This window comes from Protomyctophum parallelum (genome assembly GCF_964188405.1).
Source record: "Protomyctophum parallelum genome assembly, chromosome: 11".
NCBI classification, from domain to species: Eukaryota; Metazoa; Chordata; class Actinopteri; order Myctophiformes; family Myctophidae; genus Protomyctophum; species Protomyctophum parallelum.
The window spans coordinates 43,646,515-43,661,176 of NC_139707.1; the positions used below are offsets into that span (position 1 = coordinate 43,646,515).

Genomic DNA, 14,662 nt, shown 5'->3' on the forward strand with positions numbered 1-14,662 from the left:
AATACAAAGTGTCTCCGACTCCCTTTGTCTCAGCACCCTGGTTGATGCAGAATTACTCAACAACTGTGAGCACAAGTGCATAGGGCACTTGCATGTATCTAGTGATAATCTGTGAACTGGTCTACGACTCAACAGATAAACAGGACCTAGTCAGAAGAGACCTACTACAGGCCTACTACAGGTCACATAGTATTGGTAAAGACAGGGAGTCCCAGTATACCCTCTTTAAGTTTACAGTTAGCCCCAGGCAGCCGAGTTTGAGAATGAGTAGCTTGGTTACCAGAAGGGGGGTTCTTCGTTTCTCTAGTGAAGCCATCTGTCCCTTGGTTCACACTGTGAACATTCACACACTTCCCATGATTCCTCATAGAGAGATGCCAAAGTCTCTGAACAAAGCACACACACACACACACACACACACACACACACACACACATGCACATTTTAAGGATGAAATATTACAGGGACACACTGAGGCACGCAATAGAACTCAGTGTAATGCACAAACCCTGTCAAACAAACAAACCATGCATTCAATAAAAGACAAAAAAAATAATCCTGCTCCCTGCTAGATCTTGACAACCTGGCGGCTCCTATTCCCAACTGCTAAGAACCTGGTGGTCCTATACAGCACTTCAAGGCACACTCGATAGTTCAAGGTTTTCACTGTAGACTAGACTGTACAACATCTAGACTGGGTCAGACTCTAGCTCACCAAAGGAGTCGGCCCAGCTTCTTGTCCAAGCCTCATCATGCTCACATCATGTCATAAACCTAAAACGGGTCCAGAAAGCTGCAGCATGCCTGCTCTTCAAACCTCACTGAAGTCTCCCCACTTCTGCAATCCAATCACTGGCTTCTGGTTGCTACCTATAGGGCATGGCATCCCATTACCGTCAGCATCTGATCAACCGTACACCCCTTCCTGCACACCTAGATGAGCTAACACAGGACCATGTATAATGTCTGTCTGTCCCTATACCCTTCCTCACCCTGCCATCACTTCAAGCAATTGTGGTGTCTCGCTAAGGGACCGCCGGCCAGGTAGGCGCCTCCACGCCGGAGAGAGACAGGCAGAGGGAGGTGGCGCGCCGTGTCAACCTCTCGGGCGCATCATAGAGGGGCGGTACATACCGGCTGTCGTTCTCTATCAGAGCGATTGCTTCCCACCTGCGTCTCTCACCTATACAGCCTACAAAAAGCGCAGCCTCCCCCCCCAGTCAAGGTCTGGTCTCTCTGGTGTGCACGCGCCTGGCGGTAAGACACACACCTCATTCCCTCACTGAATACGCCACTTGTCAAATACAATATAGTAATTACATGTCTCTCACCCACAGGCAAACTATGACTTGAGCGAGTCATTCGGGAATTCCGAACTGTGAATAAACCCGGGACGGGATCGGGAGGACAAGAGGAGACCCCCATTCCCCCCCCTATACGTAATAGCCGGAGGATAAGTTGACTAAGCTACGTGACGTCACGTGCCTCTATCTCCCTGTCGGAAAACAAAGGGAAAGAACTGTTATACTAAATACCCACCTCACGCCTACCGGGACCTTGGGAACCTGGAAGGAGAGGAAGAGGATAGACTGTTTCTGTTGCCTGAGTGCCTCTATGTGAACGCCTAACTTAATAAATCAAGGCTAAAATTACCCAGTAGCATTGCCTCTGTGTCTTGGTTTGTGATCAAAGTGCGACACAATCTAGACTCTCCCTCCTGGAAGAACCACGTGATTCTATTCTACGTCCGAGCATAGAGATGGTAACGCCCCGCCTGCCTCTGATTGGCCTACCGACACTGCCCGTCTTACCAGACTTTCCTCCGAGGTGGATAGCTATATAATAATAATAATAATAATAATGAATTGCATTTTTATAGCGCTTTTCCAAGTGCTTTACAATGGTTCATTGTCTCCACCAGGCCGAAGGCATGGAGGGAGAGTATGTTTTGCACTCCGTCCGTCCGTCCGTCCGTCCGTCCGTCCGTGTGTGTGTGTGTGTGTGTGTGTGTCCGTCCGTCCGTGAGCAGCTAATCTCGGCCACCGTTAACCCGGTCGATGCCAAATTTTGCACACACACTCCCTGGATGCCAACGATGAACCTCTGCCCCAAACTTTCCAGAGCGGCCTGTTATAGCGCCACCAGGAGGCCGCTTTGTGCAAAACAAGTTTTTGCACAGCACACCTACAGATTTTGTCCAAACATCACGCAAATTGGTACACAGTCTCTCTAGAGCCATTCAACCAAACCGGTCTTTCAGATTTCTCAGACTCCATCCTGATTGGTTAAGATTGGCTTCCAAAGTTCACAGGAGTGCTCAGTTTCAAACAAAATGCTGCAAATCATGAACACATCGCGTGATTTCCGTGAAATTGTGCACCCACATTCCCACTAGGCCGAGGACAAAATGCCACATGAACAATTTCAACTCAGCCTCAAGGTGGCGCTATAACTGGCCGAAAAGTGTTTTTACCTCTAACCGCACGGATCTGTGGATAACCTGGTGGAGACCTGTGCCCAGAAGGGCACTTTTTCTAGTTCATTCATACATTGGGAGGTGAAGCGGCGAACAGTCGACGCCAGCGTCCTCACTTCCCACATTCACACACCAATGGTGGCAAGCTCACACCGACCAACTCATTGGAGGCAATGTAGGGTTCAGTGTCTTGCCCAAGGACACTTCGACATGTGGACAGGAGGAGCCGGGATTCGAACCGCCGACCCAGGGATCATTGGACGACCTGCTCTACCTCCTGAGCCACAGCCGCCCTATATATATGCTGGGATAGTCTGCGAGGTTACTCCGTGGTGGGAAATAATACGTACGGTATAATACAAGAGAATGACAGCTTGGCACGCGTGACAGAATATTTGTTTCTAGAAGAAGAGGCAAACTAATATTGTTTATGCCGTTTGCTTTGATTGAATAAGATAACGCTCAAGAATTTGTTTTTGTAGAAGAGGCACACTAATAATGTTTATGTTCATGCGGTTTGCTTTGATTGAATGAATGAATGAATGAATGAATGAATGAATTTTGATCTGGGTGTTCTAATAAATAAAGTGTTTGTTTTGATTATCGTGTGTCCGTCTGGGCTGTGAGTTTTTACTGTTAATATACAGTAAAAAGGATAAAGATGAAGGGAAGAGGCCTTTTTACGTTATGCCAGCGTCATTACGTTATGCTTTAGCTATTCAAAAATAGCAGATCTACAAGCTCATAGCGCGCCACCGAGTGGCGCGCTATGAGCTTGTATAGGTCTGCTTTTTTTTTTATCGAAGAACCACTGACACAGAAACATAGGCTTTTTCAGAAAACTGTCAGGACGTAGAAGACCTTTTTAGAATCTGATCTCAGGTCAGAATGGGTTATTCATCAAAACCCCCCATGTACTTTCGACTCACCAATCTCCTTGCCGAGTCCCGAGTGCAGGATGGCCCCCGCCGAGGTGACCACAGCGCAGGTCTGGAAGCCGCCGCGGTCCTGCCACCTGTGCAGCTCCTCCAGGGGAAGGCGGGGCACCAGACGGGCCCAGCCCAGAGAGGAGAAGGGCTGCTCAGACCCGTCCACCGTCCGGAGCCTCGCCTGGGCCTTCAGTTGACACAGCAGCTCCTTCGCGCCCTGTGCGGTCCGACGCCGCCCCCTGTAGGCCACGTGGTGCTTGTTGGCGGCCAGGTAGTCCTTCATGGCGCGCTGCAGCCGCGGGCTCAGCATGCCGGCGGACACGCGGCCCCGCCACAGCCGCTGCACCACCGACGCCGACTTGGAGAAGTAGTACTCCTCCAGGTCGGAGGAGTCGTCTCCTCCTCCTCCTCCTCCTGCCCTGCCGCCACCTGCCGCCGCCGCGGCCCTCCTGCCGTTCCCCGCCTCCACCTCTTCGTCCTCGTCCTCCTCCTTCTCTCCGCCGTGACGACTCGACGCGGCTCTGTTCAGGAGGTGCTCCATGGCCGCGCGGGCGGCTCTCTCGCGGCTCCCCCGCGCCACGGTGTTGTCCGAGTGAGAGCCCACGTTCTCCGTGCCGAAGGAGGACCAGGCGGCCAGGCTCTGGGGGTCCAGGTAATCTGGGCGGCCGGCCTCCTGGCTCATGGCGTACGCGCCATAGGGGGGGCTCCGGCTCCCCTCCAGGCTGGACTCCGGGGTGACGGGGGGGCTGGCCGAGGGCTCCCGGTCGCCCGCGACGACGACGGCGGAGGCGGCGGTGGTCAGGGCGGAGGAGCCGGGCGGCAATTCGGGCCGGGAGCCCATGATGGCGCGCTGCTGGCGGGTGGCCTGTATGGAGGCCAGCCGCCGCGTGTCCGGGTGCTGGGAGAGGGTGGAGCCGGCGGAGGACAGGGGCTCGTCCACGCGAGCGTCCAGGAAGTACGAGAGGAGGCCCAGGAAGAGGAGAACCCAGGCCAGCATTCCCACCAGGATGAGCCGCCGCCACTGCCTCATGCTGGACTTCATCACCTCTCACAAGTCACATGCACTCCTTCTCAACTGGCCCCGCCTCCTCCGCTCACAGCCCCGCCCGCAGCCAAGACTCGGCCCAGAGGTCAGCCGGAAGGCCTGGGAAAATGGAAAGGGCAGATACAGTATGGAGGTCAGGTTATACTGTAGCATTAATGACCAGAGATCAAACAACTAAGCATAGGCCTACTACGTTGAAATATGTCTGCATCTTACAAAAGATTGACCCGAAACAGAAATGATGTGCCTCCTAGAATATAACAGGACCCGAGATGAGAAGTGGTGGTATACATCATTGTAGAGTCAGCATGCATATAATGTACATGGGTGGAGCGTACTGTACATGCATTGCATAGTACTACTGTATGTCATGTGCACATGCACATGCACACTCACTCACACACTCACTATGCTCTATAACCTGCATAGCAGAGCAAGTATACTGATTTAACAGTCCCAGTCATCATATTTAAATGAAAGCACTTTCATCTCAGGATATGGCTCTGAGACGTCAGGCAGGCAACTATAAGCGATTCCAAACCCAAATACAAATCAGAAAATGGCCAAATTGAAATAAGACCTGACCTACTATCTGTACAATCAAACTAAAAGAAAAATCCTATTCGTATGTAAACATAAATGTTATCGTCATACTCCTTCAGTGAAATAATACATTGAGAAACTCGACACAGGTTGACAGTCTCAGTTGGCAGCCGTAGCTTAGTGGATAGAGAGGCTGTCTGGTGATCAGGAGGTCACCGGTTCGCCTCCCAGTACCGATCTGTGTCCAAAGTGTCCCTGAGCAAGACAGGGAGACACTTAACTTCTAATTGCTCCCTCCATGTTGCATCATAATCATCAGAGCCATTACATTTGTTTCATGAATTCCCCCTGTGCGTATGCGTTAGTAAGGTGCACACTACGAATGCTAATAAGACGTACACTGCAGCTATATGGTAATAAATGCTTGACAGATGAGGTTGAAAAAGATATACTTTCTCCTCTCTGAGAGAATATTATGCATGCAGGCTATATACAAGTTAACACACTGACAGGTACGAAAAGAACAGCCAAATGTATGTATTCTTCCATTTTCTTTGCAGCAGGTTACTATAATTCATCTTACTTGGCTTACTTGTCACTTTTTGCATTTTGTTGTATCATTTCTCTCCCCCACCCTGCTGGTTCCACTGCCTTCTGAAGTCTTTCAGCCAACATGTCAAGCTGGTGTTTATTTTGAAGTGAAATGTTTTCCTGTTATTTCTTCCCCTCACACCACCCTCTCACCACAAACCAACCTGTTTTCTTATTGCATTATACTGTATCACTCATGTATGTACCACTAAATTGAATACTTTTTCCTCCGTTTGGAGATGCATATACGATTTGGAGGCTTTTTTTTGTATCCCAGGAAATAATCTCAATTTTTTTCCACTTGAGGAAAATGCTCCGTTATTAGTGTTTACAATAGAGCGCCCAAGTCCTGACGTCACTCGCTCATCCCCTGGTTTCATTGTTTCAAGGGGTTCGCGGACGTTTCTCTCCATGGAGAATAACATTGGGTCATCTTAAAATCGTCTCATATGAGAATTGTGGTCCAAAATTAAACAAAACTGTCTCAGCGATAATGTTGGGGAGGTGTCTTTGTATCGTTTACGACAGTCAGTCAGTCAAATTTGATACAGTCCGTTTCAAGCGAAAATTTAACTAATTCGGCAGCAGTAACATTAGCGTTTTCTCGCAGTCAGAGATTCTTTACATCATATGAGTGAAACCGCCGGAATGATTTGTTTATTTTTCAAACAGTTCTTATGAGACGATCTAAGATCCCCCTATGGGGATTATAATACAAATAAAAAAGTACACGAACCCGGGGACTTATAGCGCCCTCTAGCAATATTGACGTCAGACTTTGGTGCTCTATTGCTACAACTGTAGAACTGGCCTTACTGTGCTTGTAAACAACAAAAAGAGAGACGAGAGAGTAAAGGAGAACAATTTCTACCCCTTCTAATTATGTGTTCTTTAATTTGGGCTTTTACTACTACATTTATCTAGAAGTTGACACAGCAGAACAGTAGAGGACAATCGGACTCTATTCCCATTTCCTAAGTATAGTTCTCGTGTCTCTGTGGCCACCGTTTGTGTGGAGTGATCGCTGGGGCGCCTATGATCCTTCAAACCTCCAGAAACAGGACCCCGTGTCCTCCTATGGGCCACACAAGGAGCCAAGGCTCACCCAGTGACCCTGGGCAAGCCTGGGGAACACAGTAATTGGACCCGAGGGAGAACAAACAGGGATTGCCCAAGAGCGAGCGACACACACACACGTGTGCGCGCGCGCGCACACACACGCACACTATACATTGAGTATATTTTGTGCTTTCTGTCTTAAAAGCCCTAAGGCTGGAGAGCTGAGTGTTAGGCTATAATCCTCTGTGTAGCAATTTGGACATGTTTGGACATCATTGGGGTCAAGTGTCAAGCTGTGGAAATACACCATTTAACCCCTGGGAAGTAGAAACCATGTGTCTCACTGAAGAATCCTCCGTTTCAGCAAAGAAAACAAAAACAGGAAAATACAGAAAGGAACCCATCAACAAGCAACTGCCATTTATATGCATCACTGCTTCACTGAACAAACCCCCCCCCCCCCCCCTGCGCGCGCGTGCGCACACACACAGCCTTCCCGCACGCCTCTGTGTGTGTGTGTGTGTGTGTGTGTGTGTGTGTGGAGAGTCATGAGCATATGGATGCGTGGTTGGTTTGCTTCACCTGGTTGCAATCAAGAGGATGTGCTTTGAAAATGGAGGTAAAACAACATAAAAGTGTGGCACAGACGGAGAGGCTGCATGGGGGGGGGGGGGGGGGGTGAGAGCTGGTATTACAAAACAACAAGAAATAACACAAAATAATCAAATATAAAGTACCGTAGCCACTAATGCCAAGGTAAGGTTAAGGGAAGAGGCAGAAAGAACAAATAGATCATTTATACTTTGATGTACAACTGTGTTGCTCAACTAAAATAAACCAATTTAAATTAATAATGGGTTATTTTTGGGTGAGCGCCAGCCGCCAGGGTCGTGCAAGGAGGTATAAATTAGGCTTAAAGAGCTGAGGGCCCGTAAGAGTGGTCTTTTAATACGAAAGAGGAAGAGGTTAAATGTTAGCAGGCCCTTTGCCCCGACGAAGATAATTATGTGGTCTCACTTTTTACAGCCGAGACAAATGAGAGTGAGTGTGTGCACGGAAGAACGTGGGAAGAAAGTGGGAAGAAAGTATATGGGGGAAAGAGACAGGCAGATACAGTGGGGAGAAAACCACATTAAGCTGCGCGACATGCCCTGTCAGGACATCAGCATCCTCTGAGCGCCACGGTGATTTATCTTCAGAGGAATATGTTTTCCCCCGAAACATCAAGTGATTGTTGGGGCGCAACGGTAACACAAAACATTGAAATTGTAGTGCTGAAAGGAATCATGCCAAGAAACATGAAAATGATCCTCACAGGTAGTATTTTCAGCAATTTTCTTTTTACAAGTCGTGTTTCCAGAAAGGAAAAAAGAAAAGAAAGAAAATAAATGGTACGCAAATGTTGCGAGAAGTTCTGCAATGTCTTTGAGTGTTGGAGATCCCATTTTCTGGCATAACGGTAGGACAGAGTGTTAGCACAGAGCTCAGAGAAACAAACAGAAAGAGTCTAGTGCAAAACTATGTAATAAAACTGTAGTCACTCTATAATTCATTGGCTTTAGAGAGCAGCTAGTCTTCCTCTGCTCCACACACACACGGAAACACAGACACACTTTCTTCAACTTTAATGTGACTATGGCTGACAATAACCACATTACTGCAACACCATGGCCATATTTTGATGACTATTGGGGAGTTGAGCTCATTACCCTCACCAATAAAGTTTCCAGTATCAATAAACTGTTTCTCTTTGTGAGTTGTTTGCCTTCCACGATGTTGCCATCTGGAGTCTGGACTTTACCAGCCATGAGTGTCTTCAAAATGTAGTTATTTCCAACAGCTTGAACAGAATGGTCCATGATGGCACAGAGAGGCTCCTGTCAGCCCTTACAAAAAGGTCACCATGAAACGAATGCAGTAAAACAAAAGCATGAGGACATTGTTGGCCTACACCTAATCCGAAAAAGAAGAACGGCACCAATTTTAATTTTTCCGCACTGCCAGTAAGATAAAGTACCTCCACATTTGTTTCTCCATAGATTTTGAAATATTTCATTTTTGAATATGGTTGGAATTGGACTGAAACCCTGCCCAAATTTGGAACACTACATAGACAGACATCATGGCTGGTCAGCGGTCACGTGGAAGTCCAAAATACAAATCCACATTGGAGCCTCCAGTATGTCATAAAAATATTATGCCTTGGTTGAAAATTATATCTGCATTGCTAAAATGGCTTATTATGTGCCTTTATCCAAACGAAAGTGATTTACAATATGCATTAAATTCACCCACTAACGTAGCCCTTTGGGCAACGGCCTACTCGGGAAGGATGAAAGTCAATAAGGATGCAAGTTGGGAATGCATTGCATGCCCCGCGCTGTCGGTTATGCAATACCCGTTGGCTGAATATCTCATCATAATGTCCCTATTATGCCCATACAGTATTATGGAGATTTCTGCATGTGTCTGTCCGTATGGAGTTCCATGTGGATCCAGGTCAGTCTATGAAGTCCTATTGACTTCTCACTGAGTTTGAACTTGATCTTGAGTTTGAACTTGATCGGTCAGGTCGTCCGAGACTGTCAATTTATAGATAGATGACAGCAGAGGAACCCACTCAATGTTTTGCTCAAAGGCAACATTAACCCATGGGGGAGAAATGTACCGAACTGGGAAACTTTGAAGGCCACATAACCACCTGAGACACTGCTCATTGCTCAACCCTTGTTCAACCTGAATAAAGGCTCAAATATTTACTTAACAGTATCTGAATTAGCAGTGGTGGTGTTAATCGTTCTCATTTTAAAATGACCTGACCCATTTTAATTCAATTTCATCAATGGGCAACTAAATGCTATGCAAAAATAACCACAGCACAGTTGCTTGCTGAATCCTAAACCTGCCCTCCCCAAGATCTCTTTGTATCTACAGTACAAGCACCGCCAGCAGTGAAACAACTGAACTCCAGCCACTATTCCAGTCACTAAGTGCTTTAGCAAGCCCCCTGTGGGAATACGCCACTGCCACTTCTCGCTGGAAATTGTTCGATTCACTTAAATAAGCCCTGCTGAAGGACTGGAGTGAGTGGGGACATGTTATAAATTAATCCCTCAAAGTCAGCGAGAAAAATGACTTAAATAAACCAGTCATTTCTGTAGAGAACCTCTGGCTTTCGCTTTGAAAAACTAGTAGTGACACAGAGTAGTAGACAAATACACATATAGGCTTATCTAACAAATTATGCCCTCGTTAAGCCTGACAAGCCATCTGCTATATAGAGCACCGAAGTCTGACGTCAATATCGGTAGAGGGCGCTAAGTCTACGTGTAGTTTAGTCTAGTGTACTTTTTATTTGCATTGTAATTCCCATAGGGGGATTTTCATATACGAACTGTGTTTGAAAAATAAACAGACCACTCAGGCCGTTTCACTCATATAGATATGAAGAATCATCTGACTGAGAGAAAACGCTAATGTTACTGCTGCTGAATTAGTTAAATTTCCGCTAGAAACAGACTGTATCATATATGACTGACTGACTGACTGTCGTAAACAATACAGAGCCACCACAAAGTTCTCTGGTGCTGAGAGAACTTTTGTATTTCTGCTTGCTATGACCTGGGAGAAAACTGCACACATCCTCTCAAATAAACCACAAGCCAACTGGTTTGTTCCTCATAAAATATTTAGATTTAGAGATATTCTACTTTAATATTCATCTTTCAGAACTTCAAGTTTGTGGGATATTGTGCAACAAAACACTGTCCTGAAAAGACCAACGATCACTGAGAAGAAGAGACAGTGCGGGGCTGTCACTCCGGTTCAGTCTCTATCCTTCTAATACTCTATGGGATAAACCCTAGTGGTTTTGGTGATGCCATGGACTTTTTTCCCAGCACCACCCGAAGGTCAAAATGGCCACCTGGTTTATAGTATTCATTTAGTAGATTAAGATTTAGTAGATTGTCATTTGTCATACTTAATTTTAATTCAATAATCTTACTTGCTTTCAGCACATTCTACTAGAGTATAGGTAATTCGATCATGCATTTTCTGCATGGATTAGGCTGTAATGCAAGCTTCTTTAGTTTCGGTGGCATTGCTGCCCAGATATAATTTATTTCACAGCAAAAATGCAAGAACTTCTCCACCCATTCACATCGAGTCTACCAAAGTAGACAGGACAAAATGGTTTTTAAGGTAAAGCACACCAATGCAACTCAACCGGGTCGGGACAAACCGGTTTTTAATGGTAAATCACAGCAACTCATTGAGTTGCATTGGTGTTGCTTTATCTTAAAAAACTTCCGGCCCGGCCCTTTGGTGTGGTTTGGGCTTTAGTCAAATTAACACTGCAGCTGTCATCATAAAATGGTGGAAAGGAAGGAAGTCATAGGGTTGTGAACTACAGTAAGAGACTTGATGAACTGAAAATACAGTGAGGAGCTCATTTGCAATCAAGATCACCGACCGAGACCACAAGTAGAGCGGAAAACCAAAGCAGAGTTGTCTGTATGAAATGGAAATATGACGTTCAAGTTCTAGGTATTAAGTTTCTAGGTAGTAGTAACTCTAACTGGGACTGCAGTGTGGTGGAAATGAATGTGGAGTCACAGACTGAGGTAGAGAGAGACTGTGACACTTAAAAGCACAGAAGCTTCCTCTCTTCCTTGTGAAGCCCTTGCTACAAGCTTCACGCTGCTTCAGCCTCAGGGGGCACCAGGGTTATTACGGTCTAGAATTTCAGACAGACTTCTGTAATTATACTGTTGGCATAATGAGTTCACTAAAGGTTTCCACTGGACCTCACATCACAGTCCTTGCCGTGGAAACACGGCACCGATGTTAAGAATAGCTTGTAGACTGAATGGGTGGCTATAAGCTAAGTGCAAAGTCACAGGTTTCTGACAACAGAGTATTAACTTTAACATGGGACTGGGTCAGAGTTTGAACGCAATGTTGTAGTCTTTGTGAGAAAACACTTTATTCGTCATTTCATGTCTGCCCTTCGAGCTCCTGCTAGTGCTACTCCTGTGGTTTTGTTTCTGGGGGAGAAGGGATGGTGCAGGAAAGGGAAAATGAAGTCAAAAGGTTGATGACTGGATAGGATAGGATAGGATGGGGGGCTGAAGAGAGATGCGGAAGCCCCATCTCTGTGAGGGATGGATGGATTAGCTCTCCTCCCTACTTCTCTCCCCTGTGGGCAGGGGTTAAACCCTTCCCACGTTGCTCTGCCTGAACCTAATCCTGCCATGGATGGCTCCACTGGTAACATCGTGTCATAATGCAAACCTTCCTCGGCTCTCTCCCACTCCTCACTACTCACTTTCCCTTCCTTCCTCCTCCGACTGTGACCCACATTCTCTGCTCTGGTGGCTACACATACAGATGTGTGTGTGTGTGTGTGTGTGTGTGTGTGTGTGTGTGTGTGTGTGTGTGTGTGTGTGTGTCTCAGATGACTTCATGTGATGCTTCATCCGTGCAAAGAAACTAGCTAATAATACTACATCCGCCGAAAACATCTGCATTGTACATCGACATGCAGAGGCTGTACAAGAGCCAGCCCCCCAGAGTGTTTTGTTATTTTAAAAAATACATTATTATTAGTATTCTCTCTAGGTCGTCCTCAGACGAGCCTTCCATTGTTATGCTATATATTATTAGGAATGGCAAAAAAACATATTGGAATCAATTCACATTTAGTTAAAGAAAAAAGGGCAGATTCAGGCGTTTCCAGGAATTACATTTTGGGCAGGCAAGATGTGTTAATTGTCGTCCCCCATGCACAGTCGTAGCACTAAAGGTTTTAAAAGAGATATGCCTGCCAGACGAGTAGGATACAAAAGGAGGGTCGCGCTCTACAGCAACGGCCAATAAGCGGTCCACTAATAGTTCTAAGGTCTTGTTTTTGTCCTCTCTTTCTCATTGTATGGATTTTGGCCAGGCAGAAATGGATTTGGACAGGCCTGTCCTCGCCTTATGGTCCACACCCAGCAGTAATCACAATGAGAGAAAGAAAAATCCAATAAAAAGAACCATCGACCAAGCATTCACACGGTTCAATTAGTTGAGCTATAAATACACATTCAAATGAATAACGTGTTTTGGTTTCAGATCACACATAAAAAATAAATCATCAAATGAGGTAAACATGAATTTGAAGGGCCCCTGCATAAATAAAAGGAGGAATAAATAAGTAACCAACTAAATGAATAAATTAATATTAAATTAAAATGTGCCCACATCTCTCAGAAGGACATTAAAGTACCAGACAGCATTTTCGAGTCACCCATGAGGATATTCATGGCTATCCGGATAATGGGAATTTATCACGATATAAAATTTACTTTTGACTGTTTTTAATTGCAATAAAAAATCTTACATCCTCGTCCGGCCATTCTTACCACTTATACCTATAGCATGTGGAGCAGAGGGGATACTTAAGCAATATTATACAGGAGAGGGTGTGGTTTAACGTGATTATTGCCATGACAGCCCTCATTTCAGCCATCCAACCGCCTGCCGCCTACCAATCAAACACCGCTATAGAGCGAACGTTGCAGAGCCATGGGTGCTGCATGCACGCGGAACATAGCTCAGCAATTAAACCCACACACACGGGTATAATTAGAGAATGTACTCATTAAGTCCTTCCTTTGCGGAAAATATACAGCAGTTCAGTATGTACTGTACATGAGGACGGAAATGGAATAAGTTACTCGGGGAAATAATTTCTCCCGACTCTATAAACCCACTCTCTGAGGTTATAAGTCATAACTGACTAAGTGATGCAGCCTTAATGCACAAAAGTATCAACGCGGTGGGCAGAGTGTCATCTAAAATTGGTATGCTTAGTCTCTGCAGAAGTGAATATGATCAAAGAGCAACAAAGTATGTATTTTATAAGTCTTTCATCATGACGCCACCTTGCTCTCTTGGTGTAGGATTAGGATAAGAGACAAGAGTTGGTTATTTCATGGTCATGTTACGAGGTACCAGACTAAAAATATGTCATTAAAGATTAAATGTGCAAATTAGGTTTGTCCCGGCCCCAGCTATCCTTCTTTAACCTCGGAATGATTCTATCAGGGCTTGGCAAATAAAAAGCATACCGGCACTTATAAGCTCATTTTAATTTCAGTGACTACACCCCAATATTGCACAATAACAGCCAAAAGTCACAGGGGAGCGGAAGACTATCTCACACGCACACCTGTGTCCTGTCACCTTCCATCTGTTCCATGCGCTTCACACCTGATCCATAGCGTGGGGCAGAGACGGCTGGCGACAAAGCTACATGGTCTGGAATGCTTTGCAAGTGTGCGCGCACGTCGCACGCACAGTCCCTCTGCCAGTATTTTTCACGATAATCCCCCTCGTCAAGCTAAAATAGTGAGTTGCCACCTGGTAGGTACCACATATGACACACACACACACACACACAGTCACACACGCGCACACACACACACCTGGAACGTCACCACAGCACCAAATTAGCCCCATCTCCTCCCATCAGAACACCATGTTAAGTATTCGGAGACCCTGTAATTATGACTGTGGTGGACATGTTCATTGAAATTGCCAGCAACCAAGCCAGACCTAGAGCGAAAAGGCGAGACACAGTCAGAGAGAGTAATAGACGAGAGAAAGTAAGAGAAGCCTATAAGGGAATACACAATTAGAAATAATAATCCATATATCTAGGACACAAAACCTAGAGGGACAGTATTGTTGTTGGTTGTTTTTACTTCATTCCGTCTGTGTAACACTGGTGGTGATCTCAAGTCTGCGTCTGAGAGTAGAATCAGTCTGCCCGGGGCCCATGACAGATACATAGATACGCACAGGCTACATAGATACGCACGGACATTGCTGGTTGTGAGTGGTTGCACCAAAATCAGACCTGTCTGAAGTGAGTGGTGCAACAGCGCCCCCTGTTGGTACCCTAAACATACATAGGGACAGACAAAGCTGGGCATTGGAGTGGCTGCACCCTATGGTTGCACCACTCAAAGA

General features: G+C 46.0%; 1 protein-coding gene across 1 annotated transcript in view; it reads right to left on the bottom strand.

The window, feature by feature from the left end:
* Positions 1 to 14,662, bottom strand: part of st6gal2a (ST6 beta-galactosamide alpha-2,6-sialyltranferase 2a) — a 46,883-nt gene that overhangs the window by 23,356 nt on the left and 8,865 nt on the right. The window contains exon 2 of the mRNA XM_083776944.1: positions 3,406 to 4,549. Coding sequence (XP_083633070.1) covers positions 3,406 to 4,447 — 1,042 coding nt within the window. The 5' untranslated portion in view covers positions 4,448 to 4,549. The remainder of the gene's footprint in view (positions 1 to 3,405; positions 4,550 to 14,662) is intronic.